General features: G+C 37.4%; 3 protein-coding genes across 3 annotated transcripts; 1 reads left to right on the top strand and 2 right to left on the bottom strand.

The window, feature by feature from the left end:
* The first annotated feature begins 8,788 nt into the window (after nt 1–8,788).
* LOC126762377 (uncharacterized) lies at nt 8,789–9,862 on the top strand. The gene is made up of 3 exons (XM_050479104.1): nt 8,789–9,010; nt 9,070–9,237; nt 9,713–9,862. Exons 1-3 carry the CDS (start codon nt 8,789–8,791, stop codon nt 9,860–9,862), a joined length of 540 nt encoding a protein of 179 aa, XP_050335061.1.
* Nucleotides 9,863–13,218: 3,356 nt separating this feature from the next.
* On the bottom strand, nt 13,219–13,821 carry LOC126762378 (uncharacterized). Its single transcript, XM_050479105.1, has 2 exons — nt 13,435–13,821; nt 13,219–13,371 (listed from the first exon to the last, which is right to left on the bottom strand). Exons 1-2 carry the CDS (start codon nt 13,819–13,821, stop codon nt 13,219–13,221), a joined length of 540 nt encoding a protein of 179 aa, XP_050335062.1.
* A 2,052-nt stretch (nt 13,822–15,873) lies between these two features.
* Nucleotides 15,874–17,712, bottom strand: LOC126762381 (uncharacterized). Its single transcript, XM_050479108.1, has 3 exons — nt 17,491–17,712; nt 17,263–17,430; nt 15,874–16,023 (listed from the first exon to the last, which is right to left on the bottom strand). The coding sequence occupies exons 1-3, from the start codon at nt 17,710–17,712 to the stop codon at nt 15,874–15,876; spliced, it is 540 nt and encodes a 179-aa protein (XP_050335065.1).
* Nucleotides 17,713–22,207: the final 4,495 nt, after the last annotated feature.

The following is a 22,207-nucleotide window of genomic DNA, read 5'->3' as shown; positions in this document are numbered from 1 at the left end:
CAAATTCAAAAAAGTATCAGACTCAGCCACAAAATTAAAAGTTCCCTTTCATTCATAAATACTTATTTTCATAATGAAATACATGCATGTACTTTCATAAATAAAGCAAAATTAATATGAAATTTTTTCTATTGACCTTGGCATCGAAGAATTTTTCGTTAACTGTGGCATCGAAGAATTCTTCGTTCATTGAGGCATCGAAGAATTCTTCGTCCCTATGGTAAGCGAAAGGGGTGATCTGTTACTTTTCGTAGGAGTAAGCGATACAAACATGCTGCATCGTTTACCTTGCTCGCTTACCAATGTCTACCAAATCCCACTGGGTAATTGTTTTTCACGAGGCATCCGAAAATGTGAAAAATACATATATATCCGGAATAAAATCGAATTGTTTTAAAGAAGTTTTGCGATTTTACTATTGCCCTCTTCTTTAAAATTTCGGTCATACTTTTTTACGTAAAAAACTTTGTCACTCATGTTTAAGACTTCTTAAACTTCACTTCTTCAATGCACCAGAACGCCGCGCAAAATATTTGTTTAAGTATCAGCTGAGTATCTGCAAAAAAACATCAGGGTTGCAATATTGCCGCAGTTATTTGCTTGCTCGAACATCACCTGTCTTAGCTCGTTGGTCGGTATGGCTGCCGGTATGTCGGTGAAAGCCTTTTAAATGGCCCCTCCGTCTACACAACGCTTTCCTTTCTTGGGAAAATGCATTTTTCCGAAAAGAAGAAGTAGCACGATGCCATTTCAGGTGAATACGGGGAGTGGTTAATGGTTGAAATGTGATTTTTGGTCAAATAATCGTCCTTCGAATGTTGGATTCTGAGCAATTGTTGCTCGTCAGTCAATAAATCGATGTTTTGGAGATGTTCAATCCCATTTCCTTGTATTATTCTTTGTGCACTGGCTACTTGTTAATTTCTATACTTGACTTGTATACACTGGACGATGGGATTAACACCAGACGTATTCGTTTCCAAATCCATTTTAAGCTTTTTTTATGTGCACTTTACATTAATTGTATGGACTTATGTATTGTATTGTATGTACAGATTATGACAGCTGAGTTATAAAAGGGTGCAATTTTTTATTTTTTTATCCTTTAATCATCATCATCATTTGCACAAATCGGAATCGCATTTAATGTGAGTAGCGCTTCACGATTAATGTGTCAATTGACCCAAAACGGTTACCCCGGAGCGATCGAAGCTAGATCAGGCGAATATTGTGGTTGAAAATTTCGCTGAAAATACTCTAAGAATCAATGCAGTATGCTACGGTGCATTATCGCGATGAAAAACCAAGAGTTGTCGGCCTATAATTCCTGTCTCAGAGGAATAAATTTCAGATAGTATCCCTTACTGAAAGTTTGGCTGGTCAGAAAGAAGTCGGTGCACCACGCCACGATAATCGAAGAAGACTGTCAACATTATGTTGATTTTTGACCTCGTTTTTTCATCTTCAGCTCACCTTTCATGACATTCTGTTAGTCGAAAAACATTGTTCCACAGACGTTAACGCGATGTTGTTTTTCGGAAAAATTGAGTGATTTTGAAGAAATCGTGCTTTCACTTTTCTTAGGCCCACATGGTCTTTCAAAATAGTTTTCACTGATCCTTCCGATACATCATTATCATATACTTCAGTAATATCTCTGACTATTAATCGTCGATTCTCAAACACCAATTCTTTTATTTTTTGACGTATTGATCATCAGTTATGTTTATAGGTTCGTCAACAAAGCGTTATAGAATAATGTGAATAATTTGTACCAATCAAAATACTTGTTCGAAAGAAATAATGATTAAAAAAGGCCTTTTCCAACATTTTGAACCGTTTGAATCCGCAGACAAAATTTACTTTAAGTATTTCAGAAAGACAGCGTATACTAAACTCTAATGATTATTTTGATGTGACATTTGGCTGAGATGTCACCGACGGTAATATCAACCTATAAAAAAAATACTTCGACGAATGGTTTTACGGGTCTTACTAACCCTCTTTACGATAGTGTTCAAATCGGTAAAATCGGATTGTAATCCCGCCCACTCGTCATATAACGCTTGTGTAAAAAACTACTAAAAGTAAAAGATAGAACAAAAAGAATAAATTTATAATAATAATAATATTCTTCAAATTCTGATTCTTTCACTTCTCAAATTAAGCACTAATGAAGGCATCGACGAGCACGAATACTGCACTGAAAGTGTGACAGCTTATGACCAAAAATTATATAGTACATATCGGATAAAATCTGTTCAAGCCCCTAAATACCGAATACACGAACCCTAGTTCCTAATGTGAACATTTTATCGAAAATATAGCTCAATCTGTGAGATATATAAGTATATATAAATTAAGTTCAAGGGGAGTCGTTTCCTAGCTCTCATATACCAAATATAAAGATTGGTGACTTTATACATATATCGTAGAGTGTGACAAAAAATGAGAGAGAGCATGGATTACTCATAACAGTCTTCGTTTCTAAAATCAGGTGAAGAGAGGAGAATTAATACAATCAACCCGTTCCTTTCTCTGCCCCACGCCCGAAATTGATTGTTAACAGCAGCTTTTAATACAATAAGATAATAAGTTTTCTGTGTGTCAAAAAGGGCCGAATCGGGTCAATACCTTAGCTCTCACCCAGTAGGAAGCGTCGGGGACCCTATAAAGTATACTATATATATATATATAAATGATCAGTATGTTGAGCTGAGTCGAGTTAGCTATGTCCGTCTGTCTGTCTGTCTGTCTGTCTGTCTGTATATATACGAACTAGTTCCTCAGTTTTTAAGATATCGTTTTGAAATTTTGCAAACGTCATTTTCTCTTCAAAAAGCTGCTCATTTGTCGGAACTGCCGATATCGGACCACTATAACATATAGCTGCCATACAAACTGAACGATCACAATCAAGTTCTTGTATGGAAAACTTCTGCATTTGACAAGATATATTCACGAAATTTGGTATGAGTTATTGCTCATAGAAATTGTGTAATATCGGAAGAAATTGTTCAGATGGGCTTACTATAGCATATAGCTTCCATATCAACTGAACACATAGTTACTGAAGGAAATGCACCTGTGAAGGGTTCGGTGCAGCCGAAGTTAAGGTTTTTTCTTGTTTATAATTCTAATGCAATGAGAAATTTTCTTACGAAAATTCAGTGAATCTAACAATTTGGCTATTTTACGCTCGGAACAGACCCTACTACATTCCATCTATATGCGGTTTCATTTTTTGATTTATTAAGTCTACTCCTCCAATGTTTTCGCTATAAAGTCTACTTATAGACGATGCACATCAATATAATCCTGAACTCCCTAATTAAATTACAAGGATCCGCTCCCAACTCCCTTGAATAGATTGTCATCAGAAGTTAGAAGTTTGAAGTTACATCAATTGCAGTGTCATAGTGAGTTCTAACTACATACTCTGAATGGTGTGTCTTTTTATTACATCATCGACCAAATCCACAATGTCTTACTAAACATTCTAGGATTTTTAATATTATTAGTAGGCATTTCTTAGCTAACCAAAAGTAAAACGTATCAATAATCTGTCCTTTTTCCGGAACTACTTTTTGCACCATACCTGTAGGACACTCTCATAACTGGCGTATTTATACAATTCTTTTTTGTAAAAGAATCACTAAATATAGATACCAGATTAATATACATATATAGATAAATATTTACCAATTTTTTGGAAAAAGGGGGGTCTCTCATCCGAGGCTGTGTTTTCTTTTTCATTGGGGGGGTTTTTTACGTGGCGGGTCCCAAACCCAGCGCACAACCCTATGCAGGGGATGGTTCGCCTTCTCACATTAGCTCGCCTTCGAACGGATGTTCTTAGGCTACCCAGAGGATACTTGGTCAAAGACTGCTTGAGCCATGTGTAAAAGAATCGTTTCTGGCCACTCCCAAGTGAATGGCGATCAGAGAACTTTCCTCACTTGCGTGAACTTCTATACATGACTCCATCCTCCGATTTTCTACTCGGCTTGCACTCCTGCTCTCTGAGAGCACTCGTCAACAACTCGGTGTAAGGGAACTGTGGGACGGCATTTCAAATTCCTTACGTACAGCTGAAACCGAAACCATTGGTTTTCGGAAAGTCCAAAAGAACAGCTGGTACGACGAGGAGTGCAGTGTCGCAGCGGAGAGAAAACAGGCTGCCTACCTCGCAACGTTACGAACGACCACTACACGTGCGGGATGGGATAGATACCGAGAGTTGAAGAGGGAAGCGAGACACATTTGCAGACAGAAAAACAAAGAGGCCGAAATGCGTGAGCATGAAGAGCTTGATAAGCTGTAGAACCCCCAAAGGTGATCTAGTGACCGATGCCCAGAGCATACTTAAATTATGGAGGGAACACTTCTCCAGCCTGCTGAATGGCAGTGAACGCACAACACCAGGAGAAGGAGAACCCGATTCCCCAATCGATGACGATGGAGCAGACGTTCCATTACCCGACCATGAAGAAGTTCGAATAGCAATTGCCCGCCTCAAGAACAACAAAGCGGCAGGTGCCGACGGACCGCCGGTCGAGCTATTCAAACACGGCGGCGAAGAACTAATAGGGAGCATGCATCAGCTTATTTGTAAAATATGGTCGGACGAAAGCATGCCCAACGATTGGAATTTAAGTGTGCTATGCCCAATCCATAAAAAAGGAGATCCCACAATCTGCGCCAACTACCGTGGGATTAGCCTCCTCAACATAGCATATAAGGTTCTATCGAGCGTATTGTGTGAAAGATTAAAGCCCAGCGTCAACAAACTGATTGGACCTGATCAGTGTGGCTTCAGACCTGGAAAATCAACAACCGACCAGATATTCACCATGCGCCAAATCTTGGAAAAGACCCGTGAAAAGAGAATCGACACACACCACCTCTTCGTCGATTTCAAAGCTGCTTTCGACAGCACGAAAAGGAGCTGCCTTTATGCCGCGATGTCTGAATTTGGTATCCCCGCAAAACTAATACGGCTGTGTAAACTGACGCTGAGCAACACGAAAAGCTCCGTCAGGATCGGGAAGGACCTCTCCAAGCCGTTCGATACCAAACGAGGTTTCAGACAAGGCGACTCCCTATCGTGCGACTTCTTCAACCTACTTCTAGAGAAAATAGTTCGAGCTGCAGAACTAAACAGAGAAGGTACCATCTTCTATAAGAGTGTACAGCTGCTGGCGTATGCCGACGATATTGATATCATCGGCCTCAACACCCGCGCCGTTAGTTCTGCTTTCTCCAGGCTGGACAAGGAAGCACAGAAAATGGGTCTGGCAGTGAACGAGGGCAAAACGAAATATCTCCTGTCATCAAACAAACAGTCGTCGCACTCGCGACTTGGCTCTCACGTCACTGTTGACAGTCATAACTTTGAAGTTGTAGATAATTTCGTCTATTTAGGAACCAGCATTAACACCACCAACAATGTCAGCCTGGAAATCCAACGCAGGATTGCTCTTGCCAACAGGTGCTACTTCGGACTGAGTAGGCAATTGAAAAGTAAAGTCTTCTCTCGACGAACAAAAGCTAAACTCTATAAGTCGCTCATAATTCCCGTCCTGCTATATGGTGCAGAGGCTTGGGCGATGACAGCAACCGATGAGTCGACGTTACGAGTATTCGAGAGAAAAATTCTGCGAAAGATTTATGGTCCTTTGCGCATTGGCCACGGGGAATATCGCATTCGATGGAACGATGAGCTGTATGAGATATACGACGACATTGACATAGTTCAGCGAACTAAAAGACAGCGGCTACGCTGGCTAGGTCATGTTGTCCGGATGGATGAGAACACTCCAGCGTTGAAAGTATTGACGCAGTACCCGCCGGGGGAAGCAGAGGAAGAGGAAGACCTCCACTCCGTTGGAAGGACCAAGTGGAGAAGGACCTGGCTTTGCTTGGAATATCCAATTGGCGCCACGTAGCGAAAAGAAGAAACGACTGGCGCGCTGTTGTTAACTCGGCTATAATCGCGTAAGCGGTGTCTACGCCAATAAAGAAGAAGAAGAATTTTCAGGAAAATAAAAACAATATTTAAAATTGTTTTAAGTACATTCCTTCATGGCCTCCGCGACTTCTTTTGCAGGAGCGAACTTTTCCACTAAATCAAGTCGTATGTCATAAACAGCACGTTTAATATTGACTTCTAAACTTGAAGAGAGACTGGTTTATTGCTAAATACCAATAACTTCAAAGAACCACACAAGAAGTAGTCTAATGGTGTTAAATCACATGTCACAATTTCTTCATAAGAAGTTGGTTATCATCGATCTATGCTGCTCTCCATTGACAGTAACGGTGTTAACACATCGAAAGAAGTACGGACCGATGATTCTAACAGAAGAAAAACCTCACCAAACTGTTAATTAGGTGAATGAATTGGTTATTCATGAATAATTTGTGAATCTTCTCCGAACCAGAATCGACAGTTAAGTTTATTTACAGAACCACTCAGATTATAGATAGTCCTATTAGAGAAGATGATTTGCTTAAAAAGTCGTTATCCTTTTCAAGTAGTTCTAAGGCAAAATCAGCAAATTCACGACGTCAATCAATTTTATACGGATTCAAGCTCAAATTCTTTCTCAAAATCCGCCGGTTTGTGGTTGGAGACAGTTTCAATTCTGTAGAAGAAAGACTTGGAATGGACAAAATGACCTAAACAACATTAATATATTCATTACTTAGAGAGTTTCTTTGTCTTATTGGCACTTTGTCAAGAAAACTATTCAACGAAAAGCGAACACAGTTGGACGATTATTACCTCAAAGACCGAAAAGTTACAATTGGAGAACGATTTTTTGATAACAAAATTCAATAACTTATAAACGTTGTTCTTGGGTACACATATTTTAAGTATATGGGGGCTAAGGAAAGTATTAATCCAATTGAACTCATTTTTGACATACAGACATACTATTATAAGAGAGGTATTATCCCTTAATTTCAGTTATATATATCAGACGTTGACCGACACTTTCGAACAAAAGTCAACTATAGGTACCGGGGTCTAAATATTCGGTACCTAGGGGCTTGAACAGTTTTTGTTGGATTTAAACATTTTTTGTGGTCATGAGGTGGCACACTAAATACATTATTCGTGCAAAGTTTTATCCCGTTATATTTTTTCTTGATTTGTGTACTGGTAAACTGAACGAATCAAATGGAATTTAAAATTGAGGTATATGGGAAGTAGGCGTGGTTGTTGTCCGATTGCGCTCATTTTGAATAGTAATGTAAAAATAATGCCACGTACCACATTTTGTCGAAATCGGTCAGTCGAGCCCTGAGATACATATGTGATTTCACCAAAAAGTGGACGGTGCCGCATCCGTTTTCCCACTGCCGGTAGAGGTTCTTATAAGATTTGTACTCAGCAAATTTGGTTGTTGGTGCTTAAGTAGTTAAGGTGATTTGTACATTAAACTTGTTAGAAGGCGGCGTCAAGCCCACTTTTCCAAAAAAAATTTCCCACAGGTGCTCCTTGCCACTGCGATCATCTTTGTCAAACCACAGCTTTATATCTTAATTTGGTACTAAGTTACGTACAACCGTAAGGTGAACAAAACTATAATACTCAGTAGCAACTGGTTGCAAGCGTATCAAAAATACAGATCATGATATATTAAAAATGGCCGAAACGACACTTAGAAATCATATCATTCCTATTGGAAAACCCAGTATATCGAGCTATTTGTCTGTATCTACGACCCGAAAAGTTGATATAAAATAGAAATTCACAACCTATTACCTTTTCTCGTACTTAACTGCTTTTATTATGAACACAACTGTATATGCTATATGCGATCGGTGCATATGTACTCACATTTGTTTTGTGTGAATTAATTTTGCAATAAATTATGCATTTTAATTTCCAATAATTGCAGTCTTATTGTGATTACTGTGTTTGTATCGTTGCCACCTTAATCGAACATACAAAACATTAACTCTTTCAATAATAATAAATATGAGCAAATATTTTTAATTCTATCACAAATATTTTAAATATTAACATGCCCCGAAAATTGCTGCAAAAAATCAATAAAATAAATTGTAAACAACAAATTTCTTCCCAAGAGCACATTTTTTTGTAAAGGAGATATACTATGTTATACTATAGGCGTTTGGAGGTTTGAGAACAGTGAAAGATTAACTTCAGAGAATAAAGTGGTTGGTGAATCTATGCGAGAGAAAATTTATGAAATTTCGCCGGTGACACGGTGCGGTTTCATTTTGAAGTACCATAAATAGTACTCTCATCTTTTTCTATAGCATCGCTATTCCACAAACACCGAATTTTGCGTCACTCAAAATTCTCAAAATATTTGGTTTGAACTGTAGGGAATTCCTTAATTTTATCAATAACTTTATTTAAAATGTAACGACTTCCTCAAAAGGGAAGAGTATACAGAGCTTAGAATATATTTCCTTCAGAGTCTACGCGCCCTCCAAAATATTGTCGAAGACTATCTATGAGGGCATTCACTGCATCAAATGCGATTGTTTATGGGTGTTAATAATTATTAATACTACATATATCAGTGATATCTATCAGACTCAGTAATTATATTTCACTTTATTCAAAGTTAATTAATAATATACATATGTATATGGGTATAAAATAAAAGGCACATTCGTTTAGATCTAGTCAATACATTGTATGATGCTCTGGATTATTGCTCATAGAGTCAGTTTTTGTTTTTAATATTCGAGATTTTATCTGAAGCTGGTTTATCAAGCATAAACGTTGTTTCATTCGACAAAAATGCTTTGCTCGTCGATGTGGTTAATGTTTGCTTTACTGTTTAGCTTTTATTTGCGTTCTGTTCGTCCTGTTTCGATGATCAAATTTACGAATATTAAGTGCGTAACGCTGGATAAACCATTTGCTGATTTCGGCTATTGTAAGCTCAAAGCTTTGTCCCGCGATGACGTCGCTCTTTCGTTGCGCGTCAACCTCTTCGAATTGCCAGTGAATAACGTTAGCGTAAGTTTAAAATAAACCCAGTATTTTTGCAATCAGAATTGTAATTGGCCTTATTTCAGTTAAATGTGGAAGTGTTCAAAAGATTTAATGGTTATCGACCCTTCTTATTCAACAAAACACTAAATTTTTGTGACTTTTTACGCCATAAAAAACGTGTCGGTGTCTTGGATATAGTCTTCAAATTCTTGGAAACTTATTCAAATATCAACCACACCTGTCCTTATAATGTAAGTGTAATGTATTATCTATAATAAAATTTATAGGGCGGTCCATACAAGTATTTGCAAAACGAATAAGCCAAAAGGGAGATTTTCGGCATGTTACTGGATTTCATATGAGCATATCTTTCACAGTAACTATTTACGATTTCAACTTGGTTTCTTGGTTGGAATTGCAGTTTCACGATCCAGTTTTCTATAACATGTTTTCACTCCAATAATAAAAAAAGACTTGTTCGAATTATTCACATAACAGCCTGTATTCCCGTCAGCTTATGGACACTGATCACAGGATTGCTCGACGAAAGTGATCCCTAATTAAGGCGAGATACCACAACTTCCATCTCTTTCCATATCTTTTATTTCCAACGGAAACGAGATCACAACAAAACCACGAATGATGCCATCATTATTAAAATCAAGCATATATGGACCACCTTTCTTACTTATGATCAATTAATTTCAATTTTTCTTGTCATTTCAGAATGATATTATCGTCGATCGTCTTATTTTAAAACCAAACTATTTTGCCTTGTTGCCACTGCCAGCGGGGGAATATCGCATAAAAGTAACAGTTGGTGCTTATAATGATTGGAAAGCAATTGTTAATGTATTTCTACAAACTTCGGAATAACTACATACACATACACATATATTTCTTATGCTTTATGTTATATAAATATCTTTAATATATTTTCCAACATTTCATGAACTTTATAAGGTTGCTTAAAAGTTGTTTAGAGGAGGTGGATAAATTGAGAAAACTTGCAATCTTCAATGAATTATCTAAAGGGCTGAGCCCAGATGACTTTAAAGGGCACTGGTATAGCATATTTAGAAGGGATTGCTTGGGGATCGCTGTCGCACTTTAGCAACACCTTTGTGGACAAATCTTTTCATTTTGATATTAACCTTGTGAAATCAACGAACAGCTTGGAACTTATCTAAATATTCTACTTCAATTTATGAATAATACATTGTGACAAAAAAGCAGCCGGAAATTGTAATTAAATTCCCTGGGTAAATGATATTTCAAAAAATGCATTTTGCTAAGTTTGTAGGACTGTCATTAATTCTTATGTCAAATAAGAGCGGTATCTGTCGATCAGTTTGTTTACAGCAACTGCTTAAGTCGGTACACCTAGTAGTGCGCTGCGATTTTTATAGAGGATAAATATATCGAAGAAAAAATTTCTCACAAATTTCGTATTTCTAAACAAATTTCGTGGCGGAATAGTTGCGAATGATGGAAAAGGCTTACGGTGATTCAGTTTTATCAAAAACACAAGCCTACGAGTGCTACAAAGCCTTCAAAGACGGTCGTTGAAGACATGTCTCATTCTAGACGACCTTTACCTCTTCAACTGATGAAAATATTAAAAAAGTGAAGGATGGCAGTCAAATGTTAGAGAGATTGAAAGAGAGCTCGTCATCACTCGCGAGTCCTTTCTAATAATCTTTGTGGATGCTTGGGTGTGAAACGTGCTGTTGCTGAAAGAGCTGAATCCCAAAAAGTGCTTTTAAAAAGTGTTTTGAAGACTGGAAAAATGGTTGGCATAAGTATATTACATCTGGTGGTGACTACTTTGAAAGCGTCAATTTAAATATTGATGAATTATTAAAGATTTTTTGGTTTATTTACAACTAGAGGACCCAACCACGTTTTACTGTGGCTGATACATAGTTAGTACTACTAATACCATCTATATGATTTCTACTGTATTCGATTAATTTCTACTAATAAGATTATGACTATTACTTAAGAAGATATAGCATTTTTGGTGAACCAATCATTTTCAATGAATTTTGAACAAATGCTTATGATTTCATTTTTTTTTTTAATTTTTGTATTTATGATTTGTGTTGAATTTTAACATAAAGAGATAAAAAATATCCTATGTCCTTACCCTGGTTCTAAGCTACTTCCCCACCAATTTTCAGCCAAATCGGTTCAGCCGTTCTTGAGTTAAAAATGGTGTAACTAACAAAAAAATAAAATGTAGATTTGCGGGTACTTTTTGTTCAATTTATTAGGTATGTGCTTTATCAATTTTTAGTGCTAGAATACATTATTAGCAGGAAAAGATGTTCTCTGAATTTCTTGATGCATCACAGATTAACTGATATTTTCGGCATGTCGGCAGCCATAGGAACTGAAGTTCTTTAACCGGTATTTATAGCTTGCTTAATTGTCCGATCTTTAGAGGAGAGAGAGATTTATATAAAATAAAGTGAAAGAATCAGATGGAATTTAAGAAGCCTTCGGTCCGGATGGCTGTCGTACTCCTAGATAGAAAGGTTCATTCAAGAAATGTCGACGGGGAAAAGTGCTGAACGAAAGGTATAATAACAAGTAAGGAAGGGCTAAGTTCGGGTGTCACCGAACATTTTATACTCTCGCATGATAAAGTGATAATCGAGATTTAATTATACGTCATTTATATATTTTTCAAATACCGTATTTTTGTAAAGTTTTATTCCGCTATCATCATTGGTTCCTAATGTATACATATATTATACAGAGAAGGCATCAGATGGAATTCGAAATAGCGTTATATTGGAATCAGGCGTGGTTGTGAACCGATTTCACCCATATTTCGTACGTGTCATCAGGGTGTTAAGAAAATATTATATACCAAATTTCATTGAAATCGGTCTAGTAGTTCCTGAGATATGGTTTTTGGTCCATAAGTGGGCGAGGCCACGCCCATTTTCAATTTTTAAAAAAAGCCTGGGTGCAGCTTTCTTCTGCCATTTCTTCCGTAAAATTTAGTGTTTCTGACGTTTTTTGTTAGTCGGTTAACGGACTTTTAGTGATTTTCAACATAACCTTTGTATGGGAGGTGGGCGTGGTTATTATCCGATTTCTTCCATTTTTGAACTGTATATAGAGATGCCTGAAGAAAACGACTCTGTAGAGTATGGTTGACATAGCTATAGTAGTTTCTGAGATATGTACAAAAAACTTAGTAGGGGGCGGGGCCACGCCCACTTTTCCAAAAAAACTACGTCCAAATATGCCCCTCCCTAATGCGATCCTTTGTGCCAAATTTCACTTTAATATGTTTATTTATGGCTTAGTTATGACACTTTATAGGTTTTCGGTTTCCGCCATTTTGTGGGCGTGGCAGTTGGCCGATTTTGCCCATCTTCGAACTTAACCTTCTTATGGAGCCAAGAAATACGTGTACCAAGTTTCATCAAGATATCTCAATTTTTACTCAAGTTACAGCTTGCACGGACGGACGGACAGACGGACGGACAGACAGACATCCGGATTTCAACTCTACTCGTCACCCTGATCACTTTGGTATATATAACCCTATATCTGACTCTTTTAGTTTTAGGACTTACAAACAACCGTTATGTGAACAAAACTATAATACTCTCCTTAGCAACTTTGTTGCGAGAGTATAAAAATAGGTGTCTACGAAGCTTTAATGCTGGCTGCTTTGCCCAAAAATATTTTCTTATTTTTCTTTCCCCGTTCGAGCCAAATATATTAGAGTTATTGTAATGTTTGCATTAGAACTGATGAAGACTAACTCAAGGGTATTACCATTTTGATTTTTAACATTTTTGGTCTTTCAGGTTATTTTTTTGTGAGCAGAATAAAATTTTTGATAAGATTATACTACTAAAGGCATTTCTTTCTTTCTATTTGATCATTAAGCGGATTCTATTGCTCTTTGGAAACCTTTGTACGGTCCACGGATTGAAAATACACAAAAAAAAAAAACAAAAAAACAGATGCAAAAAATATGCAATGGCTGGAAAATATGCTTTAACATATGTAGTCTATGATAATTTTCGTGCAATGAGGCGTAGCAAAATAATTACAACCCACCGCTAGCTGTATACTACATACATACATATACACACAGAGAGTTCGCTGACATTTCTGTTTCTGCAATCGGGTTTCTTGTGTTTTTGCATGCTTTTTTAAGAAAGCCTTTTTTATATTTTGAAATGAGTTTGTTTATTAATTATTTATTCCTCTACTATTTGTATATATGCATCGACCTTAAATTTCCTAACGTTGTAGATTCTAGCCAAAATTCGCAAGAGGTATTCGCCAGTTGGCACCGGTAGTGATTGGAGTTGTTCAGGCTGGAGCACGAAGTCCCTGAGTGTGAAGTCATGCTAGAAATTATATGAATTATTGTAAAATGAAAGACAAACTAATTTTAATACATGATATCTTACGTTGAAAGGGCAAGAGTGGTTCATATTTGAATATAACTCCACCGCGTCCATTATCATCTTGCCAAATGGTATTCGCTTCTTGTTTTTCATAAACTGACAAAAATCTGCTGTTATATTAATCATGAAAGGACGATAGCCATTCGCCTTTCTATAAACGACCAAATTGCCACTGATGTTATTTACGGGCAATTGGAAAACTTGAATGTCAACGGTAAGAGCGACTTTGTTGCGAGACAAAGCCTTAAGCCCACATTTTCGGATATTCAGAAAGCTTTTATCGTAGTTTGCACACTTCAAATTCGTAAACTTTATATATGCGGTTGCCGATGTCAATTGCATAAGGATGTATAATCCAGTGATAAATGCACGAAAAGTTCCCAACTTCATTTCTTAAAACTCTCAAATTAGTGGTCGTGGCACGTCTAAAATTACAAGCACTATTCGTGTTTTTTTTGGTTTTTACACGATCGTGATTATGTTTCATATGTATGTTGGTATACCTAAATTGTAATTGCATACATAATTTGAATACCGAATTCATTTGATTATATATTTTGATAAGACAATTGATTAATTTAAACAAGCCTTTATTAAGCAATTATAAAAAAGTAAGGCATACTATGTATGTGGTATGGGGACTAGGCAACTCATGTTTGGAGCGCCATTCGCTAGCTTGATGGACATTTTTGACATCGTATTCATAAACCATTCATATTCATACACTCATCATCAGTAATGATGCGATTGATGAATGTAGGGTCTTCAGCTACGCTATCAAGCATCTCTTCGGCGGCCTCTACTCAAAGTCACTTTAGCAAAAGATTTAGGATATTTTGGTACGAGCCCTGCATTAGTGGCGGATTTAGAGGGGGAAATGGAGGAAATTTTCGGGATTTTCAAGAGAAGTATTGGATGGATTTCAACTGAGTTTGCTGCTTCCAGAAAAAGTATGTGCTTTGAAAACCAAAGAATTGAAAATCGGGAACTAGATCACTGGCAGTGCCTTTGCGGTCAAAATCAAAAGTCAAAACACAACCAGTTAAAGACTACTGCATTGTAAACGTTGAAGAACTGCGATGAAGATCTATACCCCATAGTTCATAGTTTTTTTCGCATGTTCTGCACACTTTCTGTGACGAATGCGAGCTCTGAACGCTCTTTTCGACACTTCGCCGCATGAAAACGTGGCTGAGGACGAACGTGCTTCAAGATAGACTGACCGGCCTGGCTGCATAGGCATCATGACATTGAAGTAACTGAGTCTCAAAACTTAGCCCACAACTGTTTTGTTTTGTGAAATTTTTCTATTCAATACAGTGTTATATATTGCAATAAAGTACATATGTCAACCGCATGTCTACGATTTATAGTGTTTTTTCAATTTAGTAGAATTTGATATTTAAAGATCGATTTGAAATTTTTACACCATGATATTAAACAGTATTTTTTAATACAATAATCATCATGTTTCAAGTAAATGTTTATTTCTACAAAAAACTCCAAACATATTTTTCGCGTCGGAACCAAATCACAAGACATAAATAATATTGTTTTGGCCACAGCTATTATTCAAAAACAATTTTAGCAGCCTTCTTTCCTCTTGGTATAATCTCTTGAACTCGATTCGAGTTTTGTACTCGAATTTGCGACATAGTTATAGTTCATAGTTTCTCGGTTAACAGAGATGAAATATATAATGTGTTGTCAAAAAAGTCTTGCGGTCTTTTTCTTTTGATTTTGGTTCTTTTGATGACTCATGCCTAGCTCTTGACCGATGCTACGGCCAATTCAGCGATTTTATCGCAATTTTCGACGACAGGCCTTCCGGAGCGTGGCGCATCTTCGACCACCTCTACACCAGAACGAAAACGTTGAAACCATCGTTGTGCGGTGGAAATGGAAACTGTTTCGGGTCCATAAACTGCACAAATTTTATTGGCGGCTTGAGATGCATTTTTGCCTTTATCGTAGTAGTACTGTAAAATATGCCGTATTTTCTCTTTATTTTGCTCCATGTTTGCGACGCTATAACTCACGAACGACTTAAAAGAATCGACAATCAATCAAACACGTGTTAGCGCGTGAAATGAGCTTTCCAAAAAGGTATAGCATGACCCGATGCGACGAATAAAAATAGAACTACGCGCTTTCAGCGCCAACTAGCGAAAATACCGCAAGACTTTTTTGACAACCTAATATTACATATATTCTCTATTAGTGATAACGACTATTAGGTATTATACTCTGTGCGACATGTTGCGTGAGTATAAAACGAAGTCGTACACTGCCCTATGTTGTCGCCCGGAATGAGCCTAAAGATTGCTATCTAACGCACGTACTATAAATATGTCAAAATACATCATGCGTAGAGCATCATCTCTAATCATAACAAATAATAAAACAACAGTGTTATACAAAGCATTTTAAATGGATATTTAGTTATTCCCAAGTTTGCATAAATACATTGACAATTGCTTTCCAATCGTTATAAGCACCAACGGTTATCTTTATGCGATATTCCCCCGCTGGCAGTGGCAACAAAGCAAAATAGTTTGGTTTTAAAATAAGTCGATCGACGATAATATCATTCTGAAATTACAGTAAACATGAAATCTCTTTGATTATAACGGTAAGGCTAAGAAGGGTGGTCCATATACTGTTTTTTACTCAACTAAATTGGGTATCAGGAAAAAGTATGGTGGACAATTGATAGTTATTTTGAAATGATGCAGATAATAGGTGAGTACGAGTACTACAGGGGCTAAGCGGAAAATTTCGTTTTTGCTGGAAATAAAAGATATGGATGGAAGTTGTGTGATCTCGCCTCAGACATTTGACCTTTTGTCATCACTTTCGTTGGACAATCCTATAAATTCTCAATCTGCTGTGAGGACAGGATGTATAGGGTTTTTCAATAAGAGCGCTACAAAAGTTTTTTTTAAATAATTCCTGTGAAAGTACATTCGATGCCATTATGTATGGAACTCGATTTCTTTTGCATGGTCACCACGGGCACGCTTGCAGAAGTCCAGACGCTAAACCCATTTTTCGACGGTTTTCAAGTATAAATCGGCCGATATTGCTGCAATTCCACGTTCGATATTCGTACGAAGTTCATCAATCGTCGCTGGCTTGTTGGCAGAGACCATAGACTTGACGTAGCCACACAGAAAATACTAGTCTAACGGCGTCAAGTCGCACGACCGAGGCGGCCAATTGACTGGGCCATTTCTTGAGATGACACTTTCACCAAACTTGGTTTTCAATGAATCGATGATGACATTCGCTGTGTGGTTTGTGGCGCCGTCCATATTTGTAAGTTTTTGGGATGTAATGGTGACACATGGAGTATGTGAAGCCTTTCAGCCAGAAATGAGCCTCATCGCTAAAGATGATTTATCGATGAAAATCCGGATCATTTTCAAGTTGTTGTCCAATTCACGAACATACGACGATTCTGGTGGTCAAGCGGCTTCAGCTCTTGTGTCAAACTGATCTTGTAAGGATGTAGGCCAAGATCTATTTGCCCAAGTCTTGAGAACGACGTGTAAGATACTGATTTGTGGGGTACCAATATTCTCGTCACTACGGGCACTTCTTTGTCTTACTGTCTAGTCAAAATAAAACATGCTATAGAAAACTGGATCGCGCAACTGTAATACCAACCAAAGAACCAGTCTAAATGAAACCACGCAACATAAACAATGTGAATGATCTACTCATGCAAAAAGAAAAACAATAACAAATCTCCTATATTGTATAGTATTTGGACTATATAGGTCGCCCTATATTCTACTCTACAGTATGTGAATTATAACCCATACTTACGTTATATGGACAGGTGTGATTGATATTTGAATGCGGTTCCAAAAATTTAAAAATTATTTCCAAAAGGCCGATACGCTTCTTATTGCGGAGAAATTCGCAAAAATTCAATGTTTTGTTGAACAGGAAGGGTCGATATCCGTTATATTTCTTGAAAAATTCTACATTTAACTGAGAGGCATAAAACAAGAGCTGAAATTATTATTTTTTTAATGTTGCTTTTTTACTTACGCTGACATTATTTACTGGAATTTCAAAGAGTTTGACGCGCAACGAAAGTGCGACTTTATCGCGAGACAAAGCTTTAAGCTTACAATATGCGAAATCAGCAAACGGTTTATCCAGCGTTATACAGTTAACATTCGTAAATTTCACCATCGATATAAGATTGGTAGAATGAAGACAAGAGCCAAGCAACCAAGTAAAAATCAACCACAACCGCGGACAGCGCATTTTGTCGACTGAGACGAAAGTTCGGAAAAAAATTCGAAACCCTTAAGATAAAATCTCGAATATTAAAAAATATGCATATGTATGTATATCAACACAACGCTCATGTCCATGTGTCACGTTCATTTGTAGAGCATTATGAAGCGCGAAACAAATATTGGCTTGCTTTTCCGTATCTCATTTTCATTATAATTTACTTAAATAAAGCGAATTATAATTATTTTGTGAGATAATTGATTTCAAATTCCTGTTAGTTTAAACAGTAAGGTCATACGTTGTTGTTTGGAAATACATATGTACTTGATAACCAAAAATATGTGTGCTTCCAGTCAAATGATTTAGGCAGCCTGAAATTGAACAAATTCGTTGATTCCTGATAAGTGCTGTCCGGGCTCTGTGACAGGTGAGGCGACTATTGTTATGGCCATTCCTGAATTAAGACCGGACGACAATGACCGCAAGAAACTTTGTAAAGAGACTGTTATACACGAAGGCAGTAAAAAATCATAAAAGTTTCGAAATGGTTGTAATTAAAGTTTGCCGAAATAGATCAAATGAGCGTCCAAATAAAAACTATGCGGTAGAATTGCTCGTGGTAAACCGAATCGGAAGCGTTGAACGTCGGAACGGTCAGCTGACAAGATTAAACCTTCTGTGTTTTGAAAAGGAAAAGTCTCATCGCTTATCTTGAAAAGAGAAAACAGCGACTAAGACCAAATCGTAGAAAACTCGATCAATGATGTGCTCAATTCGCAGGGCATTGGTACTGCGTTATAAATCAAAGAAAACGTTGTAATGATTACATGAATTTTACTTCGCATTGCTTTCCTGACTACAGAATTCTCCGAAGTTAACCTCAGCGACTTTGACTGTTCTTAAATCTTAAGAAAATGCTTGTTGTAAGGCATATAAACTACTGAAACTCGCGCAATTGTTAATAAAAAACAAGTAAGGAGAGCTAAGTTCGGGTGTCACCGAACATTTTATACTCTCGCAAGATAAAGTGATAATCGAGATTTCATTATCCGTCATTTACATATTTTTTTATTTTGCTGTAAAATTAATTAGATTAGTTGTTCCTGAGATATGGTTTTTGGTCCATAAGTGGGCGACGCCACGCCCATTTTCAATTTTTAAAAAAAGCCTGGGTGAAGCTTCCTTCTGCCATTTCTTCCGTAAAATTTAGTGTTTCTGACGTTTTTTGTTAGTCGGTTAACGCACTTTTAGTGATTTTTAACATAACCTTTGTGTGGGAGGTGGGCGTGGTTATTATCTGACTTCTACCATTTTTGAACTGCATTTGGAAATGCCTGAAGGAAACGACTCTATAGGGTTTGGTTGACATAGCTATAGTAGTTTCCGAGATATGTACAAAAAACTTAGTAGGGCCCACTTTTCCAAAAAAAATACGTCCAAATATGCCCCTCCCTAATGCGATCCTTTGTGCCAAATTTCACTTTAAGATCTTTATTTATGGCTTAGTTATGACACTTTATAGGTTTTCGGTTTCCGCCATTTTGTGGGCGTGACAGGGGGCCGATTTTGCCCATCTTCGAACTTAACCTTCCTATGGAGCCAAAAAATACGTGTACCAAGTTTCATCATGATATCTCAATTTTTACTCAAGTTACAGCTTGCATGGACGGACGGACGGACAGACGGACGGACAGACATCCGGATTTCAACTCTACTCGTCACCCTGATCACTTTGGTATATAGTATAACCCTATATCTGACTCTTTTAGTTTCAGGACTTACAAACAACCGTTAGGTAAACAAAACTACATTATAATACTCTCCTTAGCAACTTTGTTGCGAGAGTATAAAAAGGACTAAGTTCAGATGCAACCGAAAACTTTGACTGTTGCAACTTGCAAGAATCGAAGCCAGGAAAATACCTTAAGATGTAAAACGTCAACCAAAATATCGGAATCTAAGAAATTTTACCTGTAATGAAATTGAAATTTGAATTTTGTTATATTTTTTAAATCTTTATTTATTCTTGCAAATCCATTCCATCTCTTTCAAAGTAATCCCCTCCAATACACTACTCCTCCGTTCCAATACACTTATACCAACAAATTTTCCAGTCATCATAGCACTTGGAAAAATCCTCCGTCATTATGACCATCAGAGCCTTCTTCGATTCAGCAAAGCGGTGTCCTCTGGTCTTTTGGGTTTGCTGAACAGCCAGAAGTCAAATGGGGCTAAATCAGGCGATATCGATCACGAATAACCAATGCAGTAGGAGATGATGCAAAAACCAAGAGTTTTCGGCCCACAGTTCTGACCTCTTGAGGCGAATAGCTTCACGTAAATGGCTCATAACGCTCAAATAGTATTCCTTGTTGACAGTTTGGCCCGGCGGAAGGCATTCATAATGCACCATACCACGATAATCGAAGAAAACTGTCAACATGACCTTGATTTTCGGGCGACTTTGACGTGGTTTCTTCGGTTTTGGCTTGTCTTTAGCATGATATTCGCTCGATTGATCGGTTGTTTCGGGATCGTAAGCGTAGATCCAAGTCTCTTCTCCAGTTATGATGCGTTTCATTATGTTTTGATAGTCAGAATGCATTGTTTCACAGATATTAACACGACAGTCTTTTTCAAAAAAATGATTGTTTTTGGAACCATTCGAGATTTGACTCTTCTCAGGCCCTATTCGTTTTTCAAAATCGCCAAATGATATGCCCAAACTATCGACAATGTCAATAGTCAGTCGATGTTTTTGGCCGATTTGATTGACACCACATTTTTCTCAACACTCTCACGACCGGCTTTGAACTCGTTATACCACTTGTAAACACTTTTAGAAGACAGAATTTGATCCCCAACGGCTTTTTGCAACAGCCTCAACGTTTCTGCAGGCGAAATTTCATTCCGCAAACAAAATTCAATCGCACTTCTTAGTTCAATAAATTCAGACATAGTAAAAATCGAAGAATTCATTTTTAGAGCCTCACAAAACGACGCGTATCTCAATTATTTTGACATGAAATTTAGCATAGTTGACACTGTAGTACCAATTTACCAAAAAAAAAAAATTACCGATTCGAAAAACACGCGAAGTATAAATTAAAAATTCCTCTTTCAATTTGATTACAGTAATAACTCATATACTGAGCGACATTTCCGACATAAGGTTCGTTAGAAAAACGAAAATCATTATATGTAGTACATGGGAGTTGAGGTAGTTTTTGCATCTATTTTAGGCACAAAGTTACACTGTTATAAGTAAAACACGCTCTGTAATTTTTCTTGAGATAACTCAAATATTAGCCGATATATCCAGCATAAAATCACCTGGAAGTTCGAAAATCTTTATATTAGTTATATGGGGATTCAAGAAAGTATTGACCCGATTAGTCATCGACTATCTCTCTCTCGTGCCGTAAAGACGTCTTTTGTTTTTTCGCTTACTCAGTATTTTTTCTTAATTTCATCGACTACCTAATTCGCTTTTCACCGCTCGCGAGTGCTCTATTCCTTTCATTATTCGTGTTTACATTGCTCACTAGCAATCCAACCTCAAAAACATAATTTTTACACGTGTACGATGGCTCCAATGCCATCAAACATCAGGGAGAATCGCTTCTCTATACTTGACACGGGACCTAAAAGAAAAAAACGCAAACCTCCAATAACTGTTCAATTAGAAGATTTCCCATGTCTTCCCGAAAATAAAGCAGACGACCCAAAATTTATTGTGATTGAAGCTACTGATTCGTCCAGACCTGTTGCATCTTACTCATGTTTCGCAATACATCATGCCATCAAGCAAATTAGCAGTGAAGTGCATAACATATCCACTCTTCGTGATGGAAAGCTGTTGCTTCTGGTAAAGAATAACAAAATAGCCGACAAATTTCTAAGGGCGAAACAATTGGTAGGAGTGTGTCCCATATTAGCCACGCTACACGCATCACTCAACCAAGTGAAAGGTACCGTATACGCTCCTTTTCTCAACAATGTGGCAGAGGAGGAAATTATTCAAGAATTATCCCCCCAAGGAGTGGTCGAAGTTTATAAATTTAAAAAATATATTGATGGGAAATTATTACCATCGGGAGTGGTTTTGCTCACTTTTAATCTTTATAATTTACCCAATAAAATCGATATCGCCTGGTGCAAAGTATTTGTTCGCCAATATATACCCCTCCCCATGCGTTGCAAATCTTGTCAGATTCTTGGGCATACAAAGAATAAATGCCAACGCTCTCCTCTTTGCGAAAACTGTTCACTCCCTCCTCATTCTCCTTCCGACTGTGAACGCACGTTTTGCGCTAATTGTTTCCAAGCACACCCGTCCTCTTCCAAGGAATGCCCAAAATTTGTACAAGCTAAAGAAATTTTAAAAATCAAAACTACGAACAAGTGCTCAATGCGGGAAGCTACAAAAATATACAAACAACAAGCAAACGTAATAAACTCTTCCAATAGCTCATATGCCGACATTGCATCCACTGCAAACGCAAGCAAAACCAGTAGAAAC

This window comes from Bactrocera neohumeralis, chromosome 6 (genome assembly GCF_024586455.1).
Source record: "Bactrocera neohumeralis isolate Rockhampton chromosome 6, APGP_CSIRO_Bneo_wtdbg2-racon-allhic-juicebox.fasta_v2, whole genome shotgun sequence".
Lineage (NCBI taxonomy): Eukaryota > Metazoa > Arthropoda > Insecta > Diptera > Tephritidae > Bactrocera > Bactrocera neohumeralis.
This window is presented reverse-complemented; position numbering and strand designations above follow the sequence as displayed.

Bases quoted from the DNA above. Each gene is read 5' to 3' on its own strand.
- LOC126762381 (XM_050479108.1), bottom strand. From the start codon at position 17,712: ATGCGCTGTCCGCGGTTGTGGTTGATTTTTACTTGGTTGCTTGGCTCT. The intron at 17,431-17,490 runs GTAAGTAAAAAA...TATGCCTCTCAG, and splicing joins TTCCAGTAAATAATGTCAGC to TTAAATGTAGAATTTTTCAA. The intron at 16,024-17,262 runs GTAAGTATGGGT...CTGTAATTTCAG, and splicing joins ATCACACCTGTCCATATAAC to AATGATATTATCGTCGATCG.
- LOC126762378 (XM_050479105.1), bottom strand. From the start codon at position 13,821: ATGAAGTTGGGAACTTTTCGTGCATTTATCACTGGATTATACATCCTT. The intron at 13,372-13,434 runs GTAAGATATCAT...TATAATTTCTAG, and splicing joins ACCACTCTTGCCCTTTCAAC to CATGACTTCACACTCAGGGA.
- LOC126762377 (XM_050479104.1), top strand. From the start codon at position 8,789: ATGCTTTGCTCGTCGATGTGGTTAATGTTTGCTTTACTGTTTAGCTTT. The intron at 9,011-9,069 runs GTAAGTTTAAAA...GCCTTATTTCAG, and splicing joins TGCCAGTGAATAACGTTAGC to TTAAATGTGGAAGTGTTCAA. The intron at 9,238-9,712 runs GTAAGTGTAATG...TTGTCATTTCAG, and splicing joins ACCACACCTGTCCTTATAAT to AATGATATTATCGTCGATCG.